The 22,017-nt window shown below is 41.9% G+C and overlaps 1 protein-coding gene across 2 annotated transcripts; it reads right to left on the bottom strand.

Moving 5' to 3' along the window:
* Positions 1 to 1,098: 1,098 nt before the first annotated feature.
* Positions 1,099 to 21,579, bottom strand: PSME3IP1 (proteasome activator subunit 3 interacting protein 1; the record flags this gene model as incomplete). Of its 2 annotated transcripts, none has more annotated exons than XM_080704655.1 (6): positions 1,099 to 1,316; positions 9,117 to 9,181; positions 13,625 to 13,756; positions 20,085 to 20,238; positions 20,854 to 20,952; positions 21,447 to 21,579. In XM_080704655.1, the coding sequence occupies 6 exons, from the start codon at positions 21,571 to 21,573 to the stop codon at positions 1,099 to 1,101; spliced, it is 795 nt and encodes a 264-aa protein (XP_080560781.1). The 2 variants fall into 2 exon arrangements, with proteins under 2 accessions (XP_080560781.1, XP_080560780.1); XM_080704654.1 differs by having other exon boundaries at positions 1,099 to 1,336; positions 9,062 to 9,181; positions 21,447 to 21,573.
* Positions 21,580 to 22,017: the final 438 nt, after the last annotated feature.

Raw genomic sequence — 22,017 nt, 5'->3', positions numbered from 1 at the left:
ATAGCTTCCACGGTTGAAAGCCACAGCTATCGAATGCAGCAGAGGAGTGCCTTGGTGGAGCAGAGCAGTCCTAAAAGGCAGGCGTGCCCCACTAGTTGCACTATTAGGATTCCAGAAGCTGCTAGAAAAGTCATCTCATTAACATACCGCCCAACAGTCTGGTTTCTGGCCATGATTCAGTAAGGCCTATGTGTGTTACTCTTAGGTTCAGCATCTTAAACCCAAACTGGTTCTTGGTGTGTGTGTGGTACTGGGAATTGAACCCAGGGGCATTGTACCTCTGAGCTACACCCCCAGCCCAACTTTATTGTGAAACAGGGTCTTGCTAAGTTGTTGAGGCTGGCCTCAAACTTGTGATCCTCTCGTCTTGGCCTCCCAACTACTGGGATTACAGGACTGTGCCACCTGGCCCAATTTAAATCCTTTTTTTCCAAAAACAAAAACAGTAATTTTGCCAGGAAGGGAAAAAGTCTGAGGAGATAATGGAAGCTTTCTTATCATTAGTCCCTTCCTGAAATGGGATTGGACTGAGAGAAGAGAGGAATGGCATGAAGGCTAGGCGTTAAGTGACATCCCCCGCAGGCATGGTTATAATCTTTACTTATTCACACAACATCAAGGAAGGGTTAATTCCAGGGAAGGGCTCCATTTTATCCTCTGGGGTAGCTCCCTTCCCCACATGCTCCACAATGCAGTAGAACCAAACACGGCTGTCTACAATCAACTAAGTAACACCTGTCCAGTAACTGCCCTAGCTTCCTCGTGCTGCTGGGAAGGGAAACGAACAAGAAAGCAACAGAACCCTCTGCAAGCCAGCCGCTGCCTGCCCTCCAGGTACACTGCTGTGGCTCTCTGCTGGGTGTGCCCCACCCCGGCCATATCTGTGAGGAGAGACAGGTGTGTTCACCAGCCCTGGAGTGAAGGAGGAACCAGACAGTTCGGGCCACAAGTGGATTCTGGCACATTTTCAGATTAGGTTAAAAACGTCACGGTGTGCACAGGAAGCAGGCAGAGGAGTTTTTGAGGGAGGTAATGCCCAGAGGCAGGACGGATGGACCAAGCACTCTGGGAAGGAGCTCCCTGAGGTAAGGACAGGAGTTAGGGCGCCTCAAGGAAGGTGTTGGTTCGGAAGATGGAGGAGACGATCTTCCCGGTAGCATTGATGGTGCCTTCGCTGTCTGAGCTGGACTCAGAGTCGCTGCTCCCTGAGTAGGCGCCCAAGCCTGGTAGGATGCCGATGCAGACGGCCGCGGAGGGGCAGTGGATGGAGGGACCGCTCAGGGATGTGCTCCCGAGAGACACGCAGGACGGGGCCTCTGCAAGACAGGAGGATGGGCTGTGATTCATCACCCTTTCCCAAAGCCAAGAGGCCCCGACCATGTGCTTTACCCCAGAAGCCAGAGCTCAGAACAGCCCGTGCGGCCACAACTCTTGTCTCTCATCTTACAGCTGAGGAAGCCAGCAGAGGAGCGCACTTTCTGCTCCAGGTAGAGGCAAGGCTGGGACTTGAACCAAGAAGGCCTTTCTAACCTCAGAGCCTGGCGACTTGCTCTCCACCAGCCCTAAAAGGGAGAACAAGAGGCAGCCCTGCCACTGTGGTTTGATTCCTGTCCTCACAAGTCAAGTTCCGCAGCAAGGGGAACTCGTGACTCCTCCCATTCCTTAATCATTCTCAGGAAAATGGGCATGGGGAGGTAAAGGGCTTCGGCATGTTCTCAACAGTCTGAGAGGCAGTGCGAACAGCGTTAACAACTCTACTCAGTTCTCAGCAGATCACACCATTTCATGCTTGTTGACCAACATGCCAGCTAACAGACACATTCTGAAGGCCACTCACTAGCTGCAGAATAATGTTCTTTATTAAGAAGGGCTGCTTTTCCCTGATGGGAGAAATAACCAATTTAGAAACTGATTTAACATGACTTTTGCTTTCCAGTGGCATTCCTCTCTTACCATTGAAAAAACTGAAGCTACTTAGGTAACATTTTAAGACCAGGCACAATGTCACCAAGTATCTGGAGCTCATTTCTTCCCAGGAAACCCATAGTTACTCTGCCACTCCAATGACAGTCTCAATCTAGGAAATCCAGAAGTTGAAGGCGAAAGGAAAAGTTAAGGACTTTACTCCACTCCTTCTTTCTTCTCAGTTTTTCCTTAACTAACTTATTTCTTTATGTGGTACTGGGAATTGAACTCAAGGATATTCTACCCCTGAGCTACACCCCCAGCCCTTTTTGTTTTTTATTTTTAAATAGGGTGATGCTGAGGCTGGCCTTGAACCTGTGACTCCTTTCTTAGTCTTCCAAGTACTGGGATTAGAGGTATAAGCCACCATGCCTGGCTTATGGTATTGTTTTTACTGGGCTACACTACTGGAGAAAGAAACTTCTAGAGATCAACAACATTAAAACACAGATGTCAATAGTAAAATGACAGGTGACAATAGTCACAGAGGTAACAACAGCAAGGTTGCCAGAAGGCAGGGGTAAATATTTGGAAGAGATATCACAAAAGCCAATGTTTAAGAATTTTTCCAATTTGAAAAAGCAACCAACAACTGAAAAGAAAAGCAGAGGGAAGACACGAACAGTTCATGAAAAACGAAAATGAATTTTAAACATAGGAAGATAAACAGTGTATTGAGAGGGAGTATGTAAGGAACAGCTAACCTTATATGTTGCTCAAAGAATATAGAAAATTTGGCAATGACTTGACGTTCATAAGAGAACATTCACTGTGGCATGTTTAATTTTTTTTTTTTTGTGGTACCAGGGATTGATCCCAGGGACATTCTACTTCCAAGCTACTTTCTTTTTTGGAAACAGAGTCTCACTAGATTGCTGAAAGGTCTTACCAAGCTGCTGAGGCTGATCTCGAACCTGCAATCCTCCTGTCTCAGCCTCTCAAGTACTGGGATTAAGGGTATAAGCCACCAGGGGCTTTCTACCTCTGGGCTATACTCCCAGACCTATTTTATACTTTATTTGGAAACAGGGCCTCACTAAGTTGCTGAGAGCCTCACTCAGTAGCTGAGGCTGGCTTCGAAACTGTGCGATCCTCCTGTCTCAGCCTCCCAAGCGCTGAGATTACAAGTGTGCGCCACCACGCCTGGCTCCTTTTCAGTTTTTGAAACAGGGTCTCACTGAGTTGTGAAGGGCCTCAATAAGTAGCCAAGGCTGTCCGCAAACCACGATCCTCTGGTCTCTGCCTCCCGAATGCTGGGATTACAAGCCTGCACCAATAAGCCTAGTGCAAGTGAATTTTAATGGATAACAGATGACTGGCTAATAGGACTGCAATTCAGCTGTTAATAAAGCATCTCAGGCTGGGGATGTAGTTCAGTAGTAGAGCCAGCACTGCAAAAAGAAAAGAAAAAAAGTGCACCTCTGTCTGCACTGGAATTGAACATTCTCCAAGATATTGTACTAAAAAAAAAAAAAAAAAAAAACAGAACAGCACAGGGGACATGCCCATGCATATGTATGACAATATCTGAAAAAATACATTTAAAAAAAAAAAAAAAAACGGTAGCAGTGGCTGCTCTGGGAAAAACAACTGCTGGTTGAAGAACAGAGAAGATTCACTTTTTGATATTTACTACATGCATATAATACTGATTCCAACAATTTTTTATTTTGTTTTGTTTTGGGTGGTACTAAGGTTGGAACCCAGGGACCTTCTACCTCTGGGCTATATCCTGAGACCTATTTTATTTGGAAACAGGGTCTCACTAAGTTCCCAAGAGACTCAGTCACTAAGTACCAGAGGCTGGCTGTGAACCTACGATCCTCCTGTCTCAGCCTCCCAAATAATGGGATTATAAGTGTGTGCCACCAAGCCTAGCTCCAACAATTTTAAGGCCAATGCAAGTCAAAAGAGTATCATGGGCTTATAACCGCAAGGGCATCCGCATCCTCAGCATAATAATAAGAATGCTGCTGAAGATTACATAGTCCTAATAACAAGAGGCTGCCTCTCTGCGCCCCTCACTAACTATAACCCCTGAAAGGCAGGGCTCTTGCTTTACTTTCCATCCCCAGGGACATGTAGCACGTATCTGGCAGTGTAGGCCAGAATTCACAATGTGTAAGAGTGCACGAGTACTAAAGACATTTTAGAGTTTCACTGCAAATGGCTAATCTGGGGATAGTGGTGGTGACGGTGGTAAAAATTTGAGGCTCTTAGAATGATATTTTCAGTATTCTGCCAGAAAATTTTGGTTGTTTTAAAAATATCTTAGCTGGGCGTGGTGGCACATACTTGTAATCCCTGTGCTTGGGGGGCTGAGACAGGAGGATCGCACAGGTTCAAAGCCAGCCTCAGCTACTTAGTGAGGCTCTCAGCAACTTAGGGCCACCCTGTTTCCAAATGAATATAAAATAGGTCTGGGAGTATAACCCAGAGGTAGAAAAGCCCCTGGGTTCCACCCCCCATACCACAAAGAAAAGTCTATCTTATGTGTATATGTTACTTAGAAAATTAATTTATTTGAGAGCTGTCCAGTGAGGTATAAATTTTATCAAGTAATTCAAACATGAATTGAAGTTAAGGGGTTTAGAAAAGAAGGCTCGAGTTCAGGGTACCTATAGAGGAGCTGGCCAAGGAAGAATGGAAGGCAGCTACAGAAATCCACCCACAGGAGAGCTGGACCACTGTGGGAGGACAGGAGTTAAGGGAAAAGACCCAAACCCCAATTATCTTGTAGGTTTCAAGAAAGAAAAAGAGACTGCAACTCTGACAAATTTCATTCCAAAAGCAGTTAACTAAGAGAACAAAATAGTGCCCTCTGATCTCACCCATTTGGTGAAGTTTCCTGCCAACTTCTCTATTTGCTGGACCACATTGTCATACCAAATTAACACAGACAATTACTAACAGAGAATGTTCTTGGGATTCAGGCAGATGCGTGACTTGAGAGTTGATGGGGCCAACTTGTGCTCAGAGTCTGCAGTGGTGAAAGTGCATCTCTGTCAGGGTCCTGGCTAACTTCTGGAGGACACGGGCAAATTCTGTTCCTGCTGAAACAAGGCTCTGTAGCACGCTTCAGGGGTCTTACCTCCTAGAAAAGGAGGAAAATTCTTCCTACTTTCTGCTGCAAGGATGCAAGGGTAGAAAGAAAGCACATAGAGTGAAAAAAAAGAAGGCTCTGAGACATGTGTGGTAGGTGCATGACTATAACTCCAGTACTGGGGAAGCTGAAACAAGAGGAAACATAGGTTTGAGGCCAATGTACTGTAACCTAGTGAGACCCTTTTTCAAAATTTAAAAGGAGCCAGGCGTGGTGGCACACACCTAGAATTCCAGTATTTGGGAGGCTTAGAATGCAGGATCACAGGTTTAAGAATAGCCTCAGGAAGTCTCATCAACCTAGTGAGACTGTTTCCAAAAAAGAAAGAAAATCGAGCTGCGGGTATAGCCTGGAGGTAGAAGACATCTAAGTTCCACCCCTAGTACAAAAAAATAAATAAATAAATAAAAGAGGGGGAAGCTGAGGATGTAGCTTGAGATAGAACACCTGGATTCAATCCTTAGTACCAAACCACAAGACAAACAAATAACAACAATAAATCAGGCTCTGGAATACAAGTATCTGCCTAATAGAGTTCAGAGAAGCTACAGTTTTCCTTTCCATGGATTCATTTAATTTCATGGTGGCTAGTTTACTAGTGAAATGCATCTAAAATTCTCATGAAATTGTGTGTGTGTGTGTGTGTAAGTATATACATATCTCTCAGTACCTTAGTATTCATGGCCCCCTGCCGTTATAATGGAACAGTATTTGCATTTAACCTATGCACATACTTAAAATAATTTCTAGATTGCTTATAATACATAATACAATAACAATGCTGTGCAAATTGTTATTATACTATATTGGTGTGTGTGTGTGTGTGTGTGTGTGTGTGTGTGTGTGTGTGTGTGTGTTATGTGATACCAGGACTGAATCCAGGGGCATTCTATCTCTGAGCCCTTTTTATTTTTTGTTTTGAAATAGGGTCTCGTTATATTGCTGAGAATCTCCCTACATTGCTGAAGCTGTTCTGGAACCTTCAATCTTCCTGTCTCAACTTCCCAAACTACTGGGATTAGCTGGCATGCATCATCACACACAACTACTACATTGTTTAGGGAATAATAAGGAAAAAAAAGATACAAGTTCAGTCATATATGTGTGTGTGTGTGTGAGTGTGTGTGTGTGTATATAAAATTTTTTTTTGGCAATACTGGGAATGGAACCCAGGGGCATTCTACCTCTGAGCTACACCCACAGCCCTATTTTTTACAAGGTCTCACTGAGTTGCAAAGGGCCTCACTAAGTAGCTGAGGCTGTTCACGAACCTTGATCCTCCTTTCTCAGCCTCCCAAATACTGGGATTACAAGCATGTGCCACCACACCTGGCCTATATATTTTAAAAAGTCAGTTAATAGTAATTCCTATATTGCAGATGAAAGAATAAATTGTGATAATCTTGCTGAAAGGCAATTTTCTTTAAATTACAAAATATATATGTGTGCATATGCATGTGTGCGTGCGTGCGTGTGTGTGTATAAATAAAACTTTAGCAGTTCCTCTAAAAGTTAAACAGAGTTACCTGATGACATGCAATTCCACTTGTGGGTATTTACTCAAGAAAATGAACAGTAGTTCACACAAAGAGTTGCACACAAGTAATTATAGTAGAACCATTCATATTACAAAAAGTAGAAAAAAAAACAAATGCTACCAACTGGTGGATGGGCACACAATAAAATGTGGCCTATCAGTATGTCAAATAATGGATATTATCCATCAATTAGTAACAAGTACTAATTCATGCTACAACATGGATGAACTTTGAAAACATTACAGTAATTGAAAAGAAACCAGACAGAAAAGACCACATACTTCATGATTCCATTTATACAAAATGGCTCCAAAGACAAAATCTATAGAGACAGAAGGTAAATTAGTGGTTTCCAGTGGCTGAGGGCTGAGGGGGAGAGAAAATGGGGTGTAGTAACTACTAGTGGTACACATGTCTTTTGGGCATTGAAAATGTTTTGGAATTAGATACTGGTAGTGGTTGCAAAACTCTGTTAGCATATTTTTAAAAAGCACTAAATAATATATTCTTTTTTTTTTTTTTTTTTGGTGGTACTGGGGTTCCTGGAAACCCTTTTACTTCCAGGCTACACTCCCAGACCTATTTTATACTTTTTTCTAAACTTGGAAACAGGGTCTCTTAAGCCAGCACGGCTGGCTTCGAACCTACGCAATCCTCCTGTCTCTGCCTCCCAAGCGTGGGGATTACAAGCATGCACCACCACGCCTGGCATAATATATTCTTTTAAAGGATGAATTTTGTCGGGTATGGTGGCACATACCTATAATCACAGTACTTGGGAGGCTGAGACAGGAAGATTACAGGTTTGAGAATAGCCTCAGCAAACAGATTCTCATCAACGTAGTGAGACCCTGTTTCAATATATGATATAAAAATCGAGCTGGGGGTGTAGCTTGAAGTGTGTACACTTTGTATATATATTTATAACATGCTAGGAATGTAGCTCAGTGGCAGACTGCTTGCCTAGCATGTGCAAGGCTGTGGATTCAATCCATAGCAACTCAAAAAAAGTAAAACAAATTCTCTCTAATATATATATATTTATCATTACTTGCACATGCATAGAATAGCTCTAGATGGATACTTAAGAAATATATAATACTGTTGCTGAGTTTGGTGGCACTTGCCTAATCCCAGTACTTGGAAGGCTTAGGAAGAAGGATCAAAGGTTTGAGGCTAGCATCAGCAACTTGGCAAGGTCCTCAAGCAATTCAGCAAGACTGTCAAAATTAAAAATAGGGCTGGGGGTGGGACTTAGAGGTAGAATGCCCCTGAACTCAATTCCTAGTATCACAATAAATAAAAGAAAAAAGAAAAAATATATATTGGAAAGAACTAGATTGAAGAGGGTACAGGTTGAAGGGAAACTCTTCACTGACACTGTTTTAAGCCCGGCATGGTAGCGCACGCTTGTAATCCCAGCATTCAGAAGGCTGAGACAGGAGGATCGGGGTTCCCGGCCAGCTTCAGCTACTTAGTGAGGCCCTCTGCAACTTAGTGAGACCTTGTTTCAAACTAAAGAATAAAATATAGGGCTGGGTGTGTAGTTCGGAAGTAAAATGCCCCCGGGTTCCATCCCCAGTACAGAAAACAACAACAACAACAACAACAACAACAACAACAACAACAAAACTTTGTTTTAATATAGGTTCTGGAGCAGGAGTAAAAGCAACAGCCTTTACTGGTGCTCTACAGAAACATTTTAAAAAACATTCATAGCCAGGCGTGTTGGCACACACTTGTAATCCCAGCATTTGGGAGGCTCAGACAAGAGATTACAGTTCACAGATAGCCTCAGCTACTTAGTGAGGCCCTCTGCAACTTAGTGAGACCCTGTTTCAAAATAAAGAATAAAAATAGGGCTGGGAGTGTAGCTCGGAGGTAGAATGGCCCTAGATTTCAGCCTCAGTACCAAAAAAAAAAAAAAAAAAAAAAAATGCAAGCCCTGTTTTGTGGGTGTTCAGAGTCTCAATTCCACAGAAATCAAGAGTTGAAAATGAAAGACTCTTGAATTTGCCATCCCAAATCCAGCCCTTTCTGTTATTATTGTGCCACTGATACAAAGCAGAAGAAATTTCATCACACGCAGTTAACCACCAAAGAAAGCATGCTCCTGTACACTGTATTAAGCATCTAGGTGCAATCCAATCTTTCTACCTCCCACTGGCGACAAGCCAGATGAAATAAAAAAAATCTGACATGGGGAGGTAGGGAAAAACCCTTTGTTAACAGAGGTCTTCTGACTAGGGTTTTGTAAGCACTCCAGGGAGAGCACAACTGTTATTTATCAGCTCCACTGGTTTCTAATGTACTACTTTTCAGGGCAGCTGACATATTCTTGGGTTTAAGAATTGCCTTGTTTAAAATCATTGACAAATTACATTTAGGTAGGCTTATTCAAAGTGAAAAAAAAAAGTGTGTTCATTTACAGATACAATGTATTCCAGCCCTTTACTCTGGTTCAAATGTATTATGAATAAAGCAAAAAAAAAATGAAGGCTGCAACCAACCTTGATTCTTGTCATCTGGGTCAGGGTCTGGTTTCAGTCTTTTCACACTGTTGCCACTCTCGGAACTGTAACAAAAACACATGGTGATTTGAGCTACACCCATTCTTGGGGATCAAAGCTTAGGAAATCAGGAGCTCCAGAAACCATTTTATGATCTAGGCAGCCTCAAAGAACTAAGATGATCTGAAATAAAAAGCCTTCATTTCAGGGATTTAATCTCCTTTTTTATTTTTCATTTTTATTTTTTTGGCAGTACTGGGGTTGGAACCCAGGGGCATTCTACCCCTAAGCGATACTCCCAGCCCTCTTTTTTATTCTTTATTTTGAAACAGGGTCTCACTGAGTTGCACAGGGCCTAAGTTGCTGAGGCTGTCCACGAACTTCCATCCTCCCGTCACAGCCTCTCAAATGCTGGGCTTATAAGCGTGCACCACCACTCCCGGCTCATTCTTAATCTCATTTTAACTGTAAAATCTGCTATTAAGACAACATAAACTGCCAAATCCAAGGAGTGAACTATTAAACTTTTGATTCCTTGCCATCTTTATCATTCAACTTGATTAGAACCACAGATGGATTTCAAGAATATCTGGACATGTTCACAAATGTCACAAATTTAGTTGTTATAAAAAACTGAACACCTTCAAGACATGCTAGAGATTCTGAGAGCCACATGAAGGACTCTCACTAAAGGAATGTCTAAAGAATATCCTTCAATGAAGAAAGAAATCATCCCTGAAAGAAAGTCTTAATCCCAGAAGGCAGGGATGATAAAGAAAGAAACTGGTGAATACAAATAAAAATGTAAATAAAGAAAAAAACTGGTGAATACAAATACAAATGTAAACAATCATCATCTGCATTTCAAAAATGACATCTAATCTGTGGTGTGAAACACGACCATACTAACGTCCTGGACAAAAAGTAGGAAGAGGGTGATTGTAGCTAAATAGTTCTCAGGTTTGCATAGGTATAATTTTGTAGGGTGGCGAGATAGTTATTTACTTTAGATTTTGCTGAGCATGTCTCATAAAAAGTTAACCACTAAAAGAACAGAAATAAAGTATGTAAGTCCAAACTAGTAGAAAGGAAAAAAATAATTAAGATTTTAAAATAACTTTTTCATGTTTTTCAAAAACAATAATATAAGGAAAATTATTTTTTAAAGAATATGACATTAAGATGATAGAAATAAGGCGAGCATGGTGGCGCACGCTTGTAATCCCAGCATTCGGGAGGCTGAGACCAGAGGATCGCAGTTCGTGGACAGCCTCAGTCAGCTACTTAGTGAGGCCCTCCGTAATTTAGTGAGACCCTGTTTCAAAATTTCAAAATAAAAAGAATAAAAAACAGGGCAGGGGGTGTCGGAGGTCGAATGCCTTTGGGTTTCATCCCCAGACCCTCAAAAAAAAAAAAAAGATAGAAATTTTAAAAATCTTAATAAATGTAAATAGACCAAACCTACTTGTAAAAAAAATTTAAGAGTATAAATTTAAAAGCAGCTATTTGTCAGAGACATAGCTAAAAGCTTAACAACAACAACAACAACAACAACAACTACTACTACTACTACTACTACTACTACTACTACTACTACTACTTAATACCCTGAAGGATTAAAAGTAAATACTACTACTACTACTACTACTACTACTACTACTACTACTACTACTTAATACCCTGAAGGATTAAAAGTAAAAGAATGAAAATCAAGCACCAAAACAAATACTAACCTAAAGAAGGCCAGGGTACCTAATATTAATATTAGGAAAACAGATCTTAAGACCAAAAGCATTGTAAAGGATAAAAGTTACTTTATAAATAAAAAAAGGTTTGAAGCTGGGCATGGTGGCGCATGCTTGTAATCCGAGCATTTGGGATGCTGAGACAGGAGGAACATGGTTCACAGACAACCTCAGCTACTTAGTGAGGTCCTTGGCAACTCAGTGAGACCCTGTTTCAAAATAAATAGGGCAGGGGGTGTAGCTCAGAGGTAGAATGGCTCTAGGTTCCATCTCCAGTGCCTCAATAAAATAAAATAAAATAAGTGTTGATTCACTAGGAAAAAATAATTTTGAAGGAAATCGAGAAAGCACCATATAGTGGGCTAGGAACATAACTCAGTGGTATAGCACGTGCCTAGCACACATAGGCTCTAGGTTTAATCCCCAGCTCAGTCACACGTGCACACACATACATGCCAACAAACATAAAAAGAAATTACTGTCATAGTGGAAGATATCAAAATAGTTCTGTGAGGCCGGGCATGGTGGCGCATGCTTGTAATCCCAGGTCCAAATCCTGAGAGACCTGGACCTTGGGTGGAGGCTTACACAAGATCTTAAAAGACAGGCCCCTTTCAGGCCACTGACAATCACTTTCCTTTTGCCGCTGGATCATGATGAATTTTCACATGTAGGCAGCGCTCCTAGGAACATCTGCAGCAGTTGGTTGGTGTTCCAAACCACAAGTTTGCATCAATACACTCCTTTCAAAACATGTGACTGGCTGTCATTATAGCATCTTAATTTTTCTAAGAGACTGCATTTAAACTTAACATCATTTCGCCCATGGCCTAGTTGGTCAAACTGAAATGACCAGATTCAGTCACTATAGTGCTATGTCAGAATTTGGAAAAGAAAGAGCAAATATGTAAAAGATCCCACTGAAATCTCTAGGTACCATTACTACTGACACATTAAAAAAAAAAGCCAGAGCCAAGTCCATAGGCTGTCGCAGCTGCTACATTCTTTCAGTGCTTTTGCAGCAGCTGTTCCCTCAGCTTAGGCTGCTCTCTCCTTTGTCTACCTATCAAAGCTCTAGCGTCCTTCCCAATCTTCAGCTGTCTAGTGCGGTCCCTCCTTCCCAGCCGAGCACACACACTGCCAGGCAGCATTCCCAAACTTGTTTCATTGAGTTAAAAAAATCTACTCAGCACCCTCCTGGTAATCTATCCTTTTTCAGCAAATCAACTAGGATGCAGTGATAAATTTGTGTTCTCTCATGTATCTGTATTTCATTCTAGAACATCATACACACACCCTGGGGGAAGTATCAGCCACTTTGGGAATTTATTTAATCTACACAATCCTTTCAAGGGACTTGTTACTTCATTTACTTAGAAAAACGGCTTTAAATACTGAACTCCTAGCCAGGGGTGGTGGCACATGCCTGAAATCTTATTACCTGGGAGGCTGGGATGGAAGATGTTGAGGATGGATTGGGACCCTCCTCAACAATGTAGAGACTCTGTAACTTAGTGAGATCCCGTTTCAAAATAAAAACAAAAGCCTGGAGTGGTGATGCACTCCTGTAATCCCAGTACTCGGGAGCTGAGATAGGAAGGACGGCAGGTTTCAAATCAGCCTCAGCAACTTAGTGAGGCTCTCAGCAACTTGGCAAGACCCTGTTTTCTTTTCTTTTCTTTCTTTCTTTTTTTTTTTTTTTTTGGTGGTACTGAGAGTGGAACCAAGGGGCTTTCTACCTCCGGGCTATACTCCCAAACTTATTTTTTATATTTTATTTGGAAACAGGGTCTCACTAAGTTGCTGAGGCTGGCTTTGAACCTGTGTGATCCTCCTGTCTCAGCCTCCCAAGTGCGGGGATCCACCATGCCCGGCTAAGACCCTGTTTTCAAATAAAAAATAAAACAGGGCTGGGGTATAGACTGGAGATAGAAAGTCTCTAAGTTCCATCCTTAGTACCACAAAAAACAATAAAATAAAAAATAAAAAGGGCTGGGGGGTGTGGCTTAGAAGTAGAATGCCCTTGGATTCAATTCCTGTCCCAGGAAAAAAATTTTTTTGAACCCCTGCTACATGGACAATAGTTATCAACCTATCCGATTCTGGTCTTTTCTTTGTAAAATAGGGATTCTAATAGTAATCTGTTCTTCATAGAACTGGTGAGAGGAATAAATGAGACCATGCATAGGAAGCACTTAACACAAAGCCTGAAACATGACAGTGCTCAGTGGAGTATCTACTATGTTAGTGGAATGAATGATGAAAGAGACAAGGGTCAGAGCGCACAGAACACAATATCTGGAAGGGGAGAGGGATAACAGAAAGAAGGAACTTCGTAGAGACTTATGCTAGGTAGCCTTTGGCGTTATGGTTCAGCTTAACATGTCCCACAGACCTCATGTGGTAGACAAAGCAGCCATGTTCTAAGACTGGACTTGGTTGCTAGGGTAGGATCCCTGGGGGCATGGTCCCAGGCCTACCATCTGCAGCATGCGCTGTCTCTCTTTAGCTTTCTGCTCCCAGCCATGATGACCTGACGCCCTGCAGCCCAGCTCCTGTTTGGAAGCTGGTGTTAACAAGTACTACATATATACCCTCTGAAATCACCAGATCTGTGAGCAAACAAACCCTTCTTCCTCAAGTTTGCATGCCAGGTGTTGGATCACAGCCATGACAGCGATGACAAAAACACTCTACCATAACAAGTGGCAGTTCAGAGGACGCCGCCAGAGGGAGATTTACACTGTGTGAGTGCCGGCTGACCTCTTGTGCTTCACAGCTCCTGCCAACAGCTTTGCCTGGGAGAACTTGTTCTTGGTTTCCATGGGTTTCATAGCCAGTTTCTTTTCCACTTCCTTCTTGTTTTCTGCAGAAATTCCAACTTTATTGAGATTACTGTGAGTTACAGGTTAAGGGTCAAACTAAGCTTTAAAGAGATGCCACAGGGCAGAAAAGACAACAAATATAATCCACTGCCCTTTCAGTTATATCTTATCATGGTTGACCTACTTACTAAAAAAACTCCCTCTTTATTCTACCAGTCAAATCTAACTGATTTAAACAGAAATGAAGGTGACCCCAGAAGAAGATGGCATTGTAAGCCTAAAAATAATACAGGGAACAACTTTTTCCTTTGATTGTCAATTAAAATTTAAGCACTGTCAGAAACCTCACTACTACCAAAGTTATGCTTGAGGGGAAACAAACATCTTAGGGAATATAAAGGAAACGGGAAAATATGTGCTGCTCCCTCTCACGGGAAAATCAGACTGTGCAGTGTCCTTATGCCATCAGTGCCACTCCATCTTGGACCATTAAGACTAACTCCTATTCAGGATTATCCCAAGGCTTGTCAGAGATGCAGTCCCTCCTCTGCCCCAGGCTACTGAGTGAGGCCACCCTGTAGAGGCCCAAGAGTCTAACAGTCTAAAAGAGATTTTAATGAGAAGCGGTGTGCAGAAATAACCCAAGAACCAAAATGCTGGTTTTTTTTTTTTTTTTTTGGTGGTACTGGGGTTCCTGGAAGCCCTTCTACCTCCGGGCTACATTCCCAGACCTCTTTTTACATTTTATATTTGGAAACAGGGTCTCCTAAGCCAGCGCGCGCGGCTGGCTTCGAACCTGCGCGATCCTCCTGTCTCTGCCTCCCAAGCGCGGGGATTACAAGCGTGCGCCACCACGCCCGGCGAAAATGCTGTTTTTAAAAGCATAACCAAGGCTGTTGTCACATCATTTTTATACTTGATGTAAAGCTCTGGGTATTGAGGCCTGTCACCCTCGTTTGTTCTCTACATCAGCTCCTTGGCTACTTCCCCCCTCACCCTTTATTTCATGCTTTCTTACAACTTACTAAACAGAGCAGTCTGATGTTGTGTAACATGTGTGTGAGTGCACAGGCGCGCGTTACTAGAGACTAAACCCTGAGACATTCTACCTTTGAACTATACCCCTAGCACTATTTTATTTTTTTAATATTTGAAACAGGGTCTCATCAAGTTGGTGAGGGTCTCGCTAAGATGCATGGTTGGCCTTGAACCTTGCGATCCCTGTGTCGGCCTCCCAAGTATTGGGATTACAAGTGTGCACCACCATGCCGGGCTGATGTTGTGTAACTTAAGACACAGTAATGCCTTGCTGGAACAACAGTGACATCTAGTGCTCAAGAAATCTAAGAAGCATCCCATAGCAGCAGGTAGAGGTGGGATAATATCTTCTACCATTTGTCTTTTTAAAAAGTAGAAAACTGACTAAAAGAAGAAACTTCTTTTTTTTTTTTTTTTGGTGGTACTGGGGTTCCTGGAAGCCCTTCTACATCTGGGCTACACTCCCAGACCTATTTTTTTATACTTTTTTATTTTTGGAAACAGGGTCTCTTAAGCCAGCGTGGCTGGCTTCGAACCTGCATGATCCTCCTGTCTCTGCCTCCCAAGCATGAAGATTACAAGCGTGCGCCACCACGCCCAGCGGAACTTCTCATTTTGATCATTCACTCTTCAGGTGCTAACTCTGTTCTTACAAGCACTAATGATCTTAAATATTTGCAGTACTTGGTGGGTATTATGAACAATGCTCAGTACTGAGTTTCATCAATTTAATATTTTAAGGTCATTTGAAAACAGATGTTAATATTAAGTGTCCCTTTTTACAGGAAAAAAGGTAAGCCATGCCTGGTGGTGCACACTTGTAATCCCAGCATTTGGGAGGCTGAGACAGGAGGATCGCAGTTCGTGGACAGCCCCAGCTACTTAGTGAGGCCCTTGCAACAAAGTAAAGAATAAAAAACAGGGCTGGGGGTGTAGCTCAGAGATAGAATGCCCCTGGGTTCCATCCCTAGTACTGCAAAAAAAAAAAGAAAGAAAAAAAAGAAAAAAAAAAAAGGTGAAAGAAACATTTCATTTTCCAGCAGAAAACACCAAAAATCATTAGTATGTTGTGATTTTACTTGCAACTCCATCACAAAGAGACAGAAATTCTAAAAGAAAATTCTCAATAATATTGAAAAGTAAAAGAAAACTGGAAAAATATCAACAAAAGCAAACATATTTATAATACCAGGACACAAACAAAAAAAAATTAACTTTTTCTTCTTTTAAAGTGAAAAAAGAAGCCGGGTGTGGTGGCGCACGCTTGTAATCCCAGCATTTGGGAGGCTGAGACAGGAGGATCGTGGTTCGTGGATAGCCTCAGCTACTTAGTGAGGCCCTCTACAACTCAGTGAGACCCTGTTTCAAAATAAAGAATATAAAAATAGGGTGTCGCTCGGAGGTAGAATGCCCGGGCTCCATCCCCAGCCCCAGTACTGCAAAAAAAAAAAAAAAAAGAAAAAAAAGAAAAAGTGATAAAAGGCTGAAACACGAGGATCACAAGTTCATGGCCAACCTCAGCAATTTAGCAAGGCCCTCTACAACTTAGTGAGACTGTTTCAAAATGAAAAATAAAATAGGGCAGGAAGTATAACAAAGAGGTAGAATGCCCCTTTTAGTCCCTAGTGCCACACCACACACACACACACACACACACACACACACACACACACACACACTCTAAAGGTGAAAAAAGTCCTTAAACTTGTGTGGTGGTAGAAGGAGGTAATAATATTTTTGTTCCATATCCAATGCATAAGATTTCTCCTCCATAAGTCTATCTCAAAATCTCAAAAAATTCCTTAAAAATCTCAAGAAATTCCTTAAAGAAGGCATTCTTTTAAATATAGTATAGTATATATAGTATAGTCTTAGCTATTATATAGTATAGTCTTAACAATATATAATATTGCTAAATATTAGTTTAACCTGAAAGGCAACAACTAGATTTCTGTTGTTCACATGGAACAAACCATGGCTTTTTTGTATTTAGAAGTATCACATAGCAGGGCGTGGTGGCGCACGCTTATAATCCCCGCACTTGGGAGGCGGAGACAGGAGGATCACGCAGGTTCGAAGCCAGCCGCGCTGGCTTAAGAGACCCTGTTTCCAAATAAAAAAGTATAAAAATGGGTCTGGGAGTGTAGCCTGGAAGGAGAAAGGTTTCCAGGAACCCCAGTATCACACACACACAAAAATAAATAAATAGAAGTATCACGTTATAAAATGTATTGTGTTAAAAGAAAAAAACCAAGAGCCAGCTCTTAATCTAGAGCGTCAATAAACAAGTGTCAGCTAAGTATGGTGGTGTATACCTGTAACCCCAGGATTTGGGGGACTGAGCCAGGAGGATGATAGGCTCAAAACCAGCCTTAGCTGATACCCTTAGGGATATCCTGTTTCCAAATAAAAAATAAAAATAGGTCTGGGTGTGTAGCTTGTAGGTAGAATGCCTCTGGGTTCACTCCCCAATACCACAATGAATAAACAAGTGTTTACTCCTTGGGTGCTTGGAACTAGTGTATTTTATTCCAGTGGGTGGAAGGCTAGCTTTTTTCAGTGTTTGTACAGTCAGAACTTTCCAAGTTTCCATTTAAAGTCAACACCCCTGGTGCCTCTTTCAGTGCTGTACTGCAGTCACCAGGACAAAAGTGTTTGTTTTTTCTTTCCTATTAGCTGAAATCTGAAGTACATCTCACACTGTCAGTGTTAGCTGAAAAGTGAAAGCTTACTCTCCAGAAGACTCCTTTGGGAGACACTGTCTTATATACTAGTTTGCCAACATAAAATAAGATACAATTCAAGTGAAAAATGTGACAAATGTATTTCCTTAGAGGAAAAAGACTTGTGTCTAAAACAATGCTATACACATATCTGCACATCTCTACAAATGTCAACACATATTCTGAGGTCACTGGGGTAGCTGGGGGAGTTCAGAAGACTCAATCTCAATCCCACAGTTAAGACTGAGGTGTAAATTTCCATCAATTCCTATCCTTGAGCTGCACCTGAATGCCATGAACAGAACTGAGATCTGCAGCTAGGATTTCTGCTATCAGCTCAGATCTAAACTACATTAGAATGGGAATCTTTCCACATTTCTCTCATATAACTTTAGTGGAATCAACTAGTGGATGTAGCTCTGAGGTGGAATGCCCCTGGGTTCAATCCCTGGCACCACAAAAAAAAGAAAGAAAGAAAACCAGTAGTGACCAAGTCGTATGCGTGTCTGCTTGGTGAGAGGGTGTATGGGGACGAAACTGAAGGTTCTCTACCATTGAACCATATACTAACAGCTCCTCTTCTTCTTTTTTATGGTACTGGAGATTAAACCCAGGGGTACTCTACTTCTGAGCTATACCCCTAGCTCGTTTTATTTTGAAACAGAGCCTGACTAAATTGCAAAAGGACTTGCTAAATTGCTGAGGCTGATATGTGATCCTCCAGTCTGGTTTCTCAGGTACTGGGATTACAAGCATATACCATGGACCTAGCTTTTTTTTTTTTTTTTTGCCTTATTTGAGACAGGGCCTCACTAAGTGGCCCAGGCTGGCCTTAAACTTATGATCTCTTAGCAATTTAGCAAGACTTTATTTCAAAATAAAAAAAAAGGCCCAGGCTGTGGCTCAGAGATCGAATGTCCCTGGGTTCAATCTCCAGTACCGAAAACAAAATAAGAGGAAGAGGGGGCCATGGTAGAGAACCCCGTCTTAGCCTCCCAAATTGCTGGGATTACAGGTGTGCACCACTGTATCAGGCTTAAGTCTTGGTTCTTATGGAGGTTAATTTACATTCTAACAGTAAAGAGATAAAAACAAAACAGTAAGAACAAATGAAGATTTTCAGAGAGTGAAGAGTCCTATTAAAAAATGGTATTACAGAGCCGAGCATGGTGGTGCATGCTTGTAATCCCAGCATTCAGGAGGCTAAGCAAGAGGTGTGCAGTTCGCAGACACCCTCAGCTACTTATTGAGGTCCTGTTTCAAAATAAAAAATAGGGCTGGGGGTGTAGCTCATTGGTAGAGTGCATGTCCCTGGGTTCAATCCCAGCACACTCCCCTCCTCTCCACGAGAAAGGTACTAATAGTGGGCAATGAGATAGGTGTTTAGAAGGTCTCTAATGAGGGAGTTCTTAGCTGAGACATGCCATGAAATGCTAGCCTTGTCAAATCTGAGGGGAGAACATTCAGGCTAAAGAAATAGCAATTTAAGACCTTGGTGTAAGAAAGGAACATAAAGGCCAGCAGGTTGGAGTAAAATGAACATGAGGAAGAGTGATTTTAACATGCAACTAGGAGGTGAGGTTCCCTAAATTACAAAGAGGTGGTGAGCCTGTGAGGGCCTGATAAAAGATGTAGACTTTAGTCTAAATGCAACAGGAAGCCACTAGACTGTTTCAAATAGGAAAGTGACATGATGCCACATAGGTTTTTAAAAGTTCCCTTTGTTGTCTGAAGAAGAGACTGTTGAGAATCAGGAGAAACAGAAACCAATTAAATGGTTAGAGCGCCTGGGCAGAGTGGTGCATGCCTGTAATCCCAGCAACTCAGGAGGCTGAGGCAGTAGGATCTCAAGTTTAAGGCCTGCTTGGCAAACAGAGAAATCCCGTCTCAAAAGTCCACTACTACCAGTGGCAGTAGAAATAGGAAAAATTAAGACAGATCTGGGGCACATTGTGGAAGTAGTTTTGGCCCAGGAACCTAGAGGTACAGAAGCACCAGTTAGTATATCTGGAAAGACCAGAACAAGAAGAGTGTTACACCGGTGGATGGCAGGGAGGGGAGTGACATGGAATTGAGAATTTTGATTCAGCCATGTTACATCTGGGATCTGCTGAGACATTCCAGTGGATGTCAACAAGGCAATATTGAACCAAAGCAAAGTAATCTTTGTTGCTTTCTTGCCCTATCTATGGGGAGAAATCACATTGCAAATGAGTGTGTGGGTTCTTACTAAGAGCAGAGGAGTATTGCTACACATCTTTTAAACCGCAGAAGCCAGGCTAAGGGCTCAGTGATAGAACACTTGCCTAGCATGCATTAGGCCTCAAGTTCCATCCCTAGCACTGCAGAAATAAAATAAATATCAGAATAACTGATAACTTTCCCCTGCATGAGGTTGACTGCATTGCTCATCTGTCTCAGAGTCTAATCCCACAAGGCGAGAACACCCTGCTGCTATTAGAATTTATGCCTATAATTAATCCTAAGGGATGAGGACTTCTGATTACAGCAGAATTTTGCAATGCTACAGACTCTGCAGGTCACTGCCACCCATTCAGGGGCACAGGAATGTCAGTGTTGAAAGAGACCTTTTAGAGACTATCAGGTAAAGGCTCTCTCTTTTGAGGAAACCGACACTTTACAGATTTCTCTCCAAGTACAAAGGATATTCTGTATTCCTTCAGTTCCTTCAGTTCTTCTTCTCTTCGTTGCTTTTCTATTAGTTCTTGCTGCCGAGAAACCTCATCAAGGAAGTTGGTCTCATCTTCATCTAAGCCTCTTACCATGTTTTCTGAGGAAATAATTAAACAAGAAACACTGAGTAGGCTAAAGGGAAAATATAGTCAAATAAGATTTTCTTTTCCCTTTTTTAATAAACAGCAGATTTTTCAGAGGATTAGATGAAAGAACTGTTAAACACTCTGGCTTTTGGATAGATAACATGGCATAAAACCAAGGCATTTCTCCCATTACTAGATATTAACACAGAATTAAAATGGGTATCTTGAGCTCTAAACAAAAATGTTCAATGTGGTCTAGAAGGCAGAAGGCTGTCTCTTTCACCAAATGAGCATCTGGAGACTAGATAATCAAGACAATTCCACTGCTGGTTAGAGAGAGTGTTACATAAGGCCAAAGTGCATCAAAAAAAACCAATTAGAAGCCGGGCGTGGTGGTGCACGCTTGTAATCCCCATGCTTGGGAGGCAGAGACAGGAGGATCGCGCAGGTTCGAAGCCAGCCGTGCGCGCTGGCTTAGGAGACCCTGTTTCCAAATAAAAATGTAAAAATAGGTCTGGGAGTGTAGCCCAGAGGTAGAAGGGCTTCCAGGAACCCCAGTACCAAAAAAAAAAAAAAAAAAAAAAAGACCCATTCGAGTCTCTTGGACTCTATTTTCTGAAGCTTACTGAATTTGAACTGCTCCTCATACTCCTGCTGCTTCCTGTCTTTCTGTTCCTGTAGCCTTTCATATAGAGACCGGGGGTCATAAACTTCCTCTGGACATTCTGAAAGGAAGGCAAGCCAAGAGAGAGGGAAGATACACAATTTATAAAGTTTACACATTATTTTGAAATCACAAAAAGTTGTAAAGATAAAGCCAAGTCTCTGCATGATAGGAGGATAAGGGTAACAAAACAATAGCTCAAAGTCCAAGTCCTTTTGAACCTCAGAGGAACCAGCAGTTCTCAAGGCCGCTACCCATGTCACTAGGGCCCCTGGCCTGGGAGAGTTAACGGGGGAAGGTCAGCACACACCCTCCACAAAAGCAGCCTTCTCAGTGGTGCAGACCATGGATGTACCCATAAAGATGGACAGACTAGCGGAATGTCCTGGAAGGACAGGGCAAGGGGCTCTACTATGGAGGCCTCACATTGATTACTTCACCCCTCTGAGCCTCAGTTCTTCAACTCCAAAGCGAGGACACTTAATACCTACTTGGCTGGGTTGTTGTAAGGATTAAAGATCCTTATGTTGAGTGTCCAAATATGGGCTTATATACCTTCTGGATCTTCGGGTTTTCGAACTTTCTCCCATTCTTCTTGCCTCCTTTTGCGCCGTTCATCTAGTTCTGCCTCAGACACAAACCTCTTTTTGATAACAAGGTTACCATCATCCCCTCCATCCATAATGGAACAGTCTTAAAAAAAAAAAAAACCTACAATTAAAATTCCAAAGAGAAATAAAGCTTAGCTCTCACCTAGCAACAGATTAAGATTTTCTTCTAATCTTGAAATTAAAAAATCCTCAGGTAGTTTATACATCATTGATAAAAACCACATGCTTACATTTTCCTACTTTAGCAGGCATTTTTAAAATTAACATTCATGTTATCTACAAAGTCAGTGAAAGAATCTAGAATAATTCTCACTACCTGGTGTTCCATGGCAAGTCTTACATTGCAGATATATCTCTGTCTTTCTATTCTAAACAAACTTGGCCTCTCGGTCACCTCGCCCTTTCCCCAGTTCTCATCCTCTTTTATTTCTGTAAAATTTGACATTATTCTTCTTGAAATTCCTCTTTCAGGGACATGACGTTACCTTGATTCACTCTTGTGTCCAAGTAGCTTC

The sequence above is a fragment of the Muscardinus avellanarius genome, assembly GCF_963383645.1.
Source record: "Muscardinus avellanarius genome assembly, chromosome: 10".
In the NCBI taxonomy this organism is placed as follows: Eukaryota; Metazoa; Chordata; class Mammalia; order Rodentia; family Gliridae; genus Muscardinus; species Muscardinus avellanarius.
The sequence above is the reverse complement of the archived record's forward strand: the minus strand, read 5'-3'. Positions and strand labels throughout refer to the sequence as shown.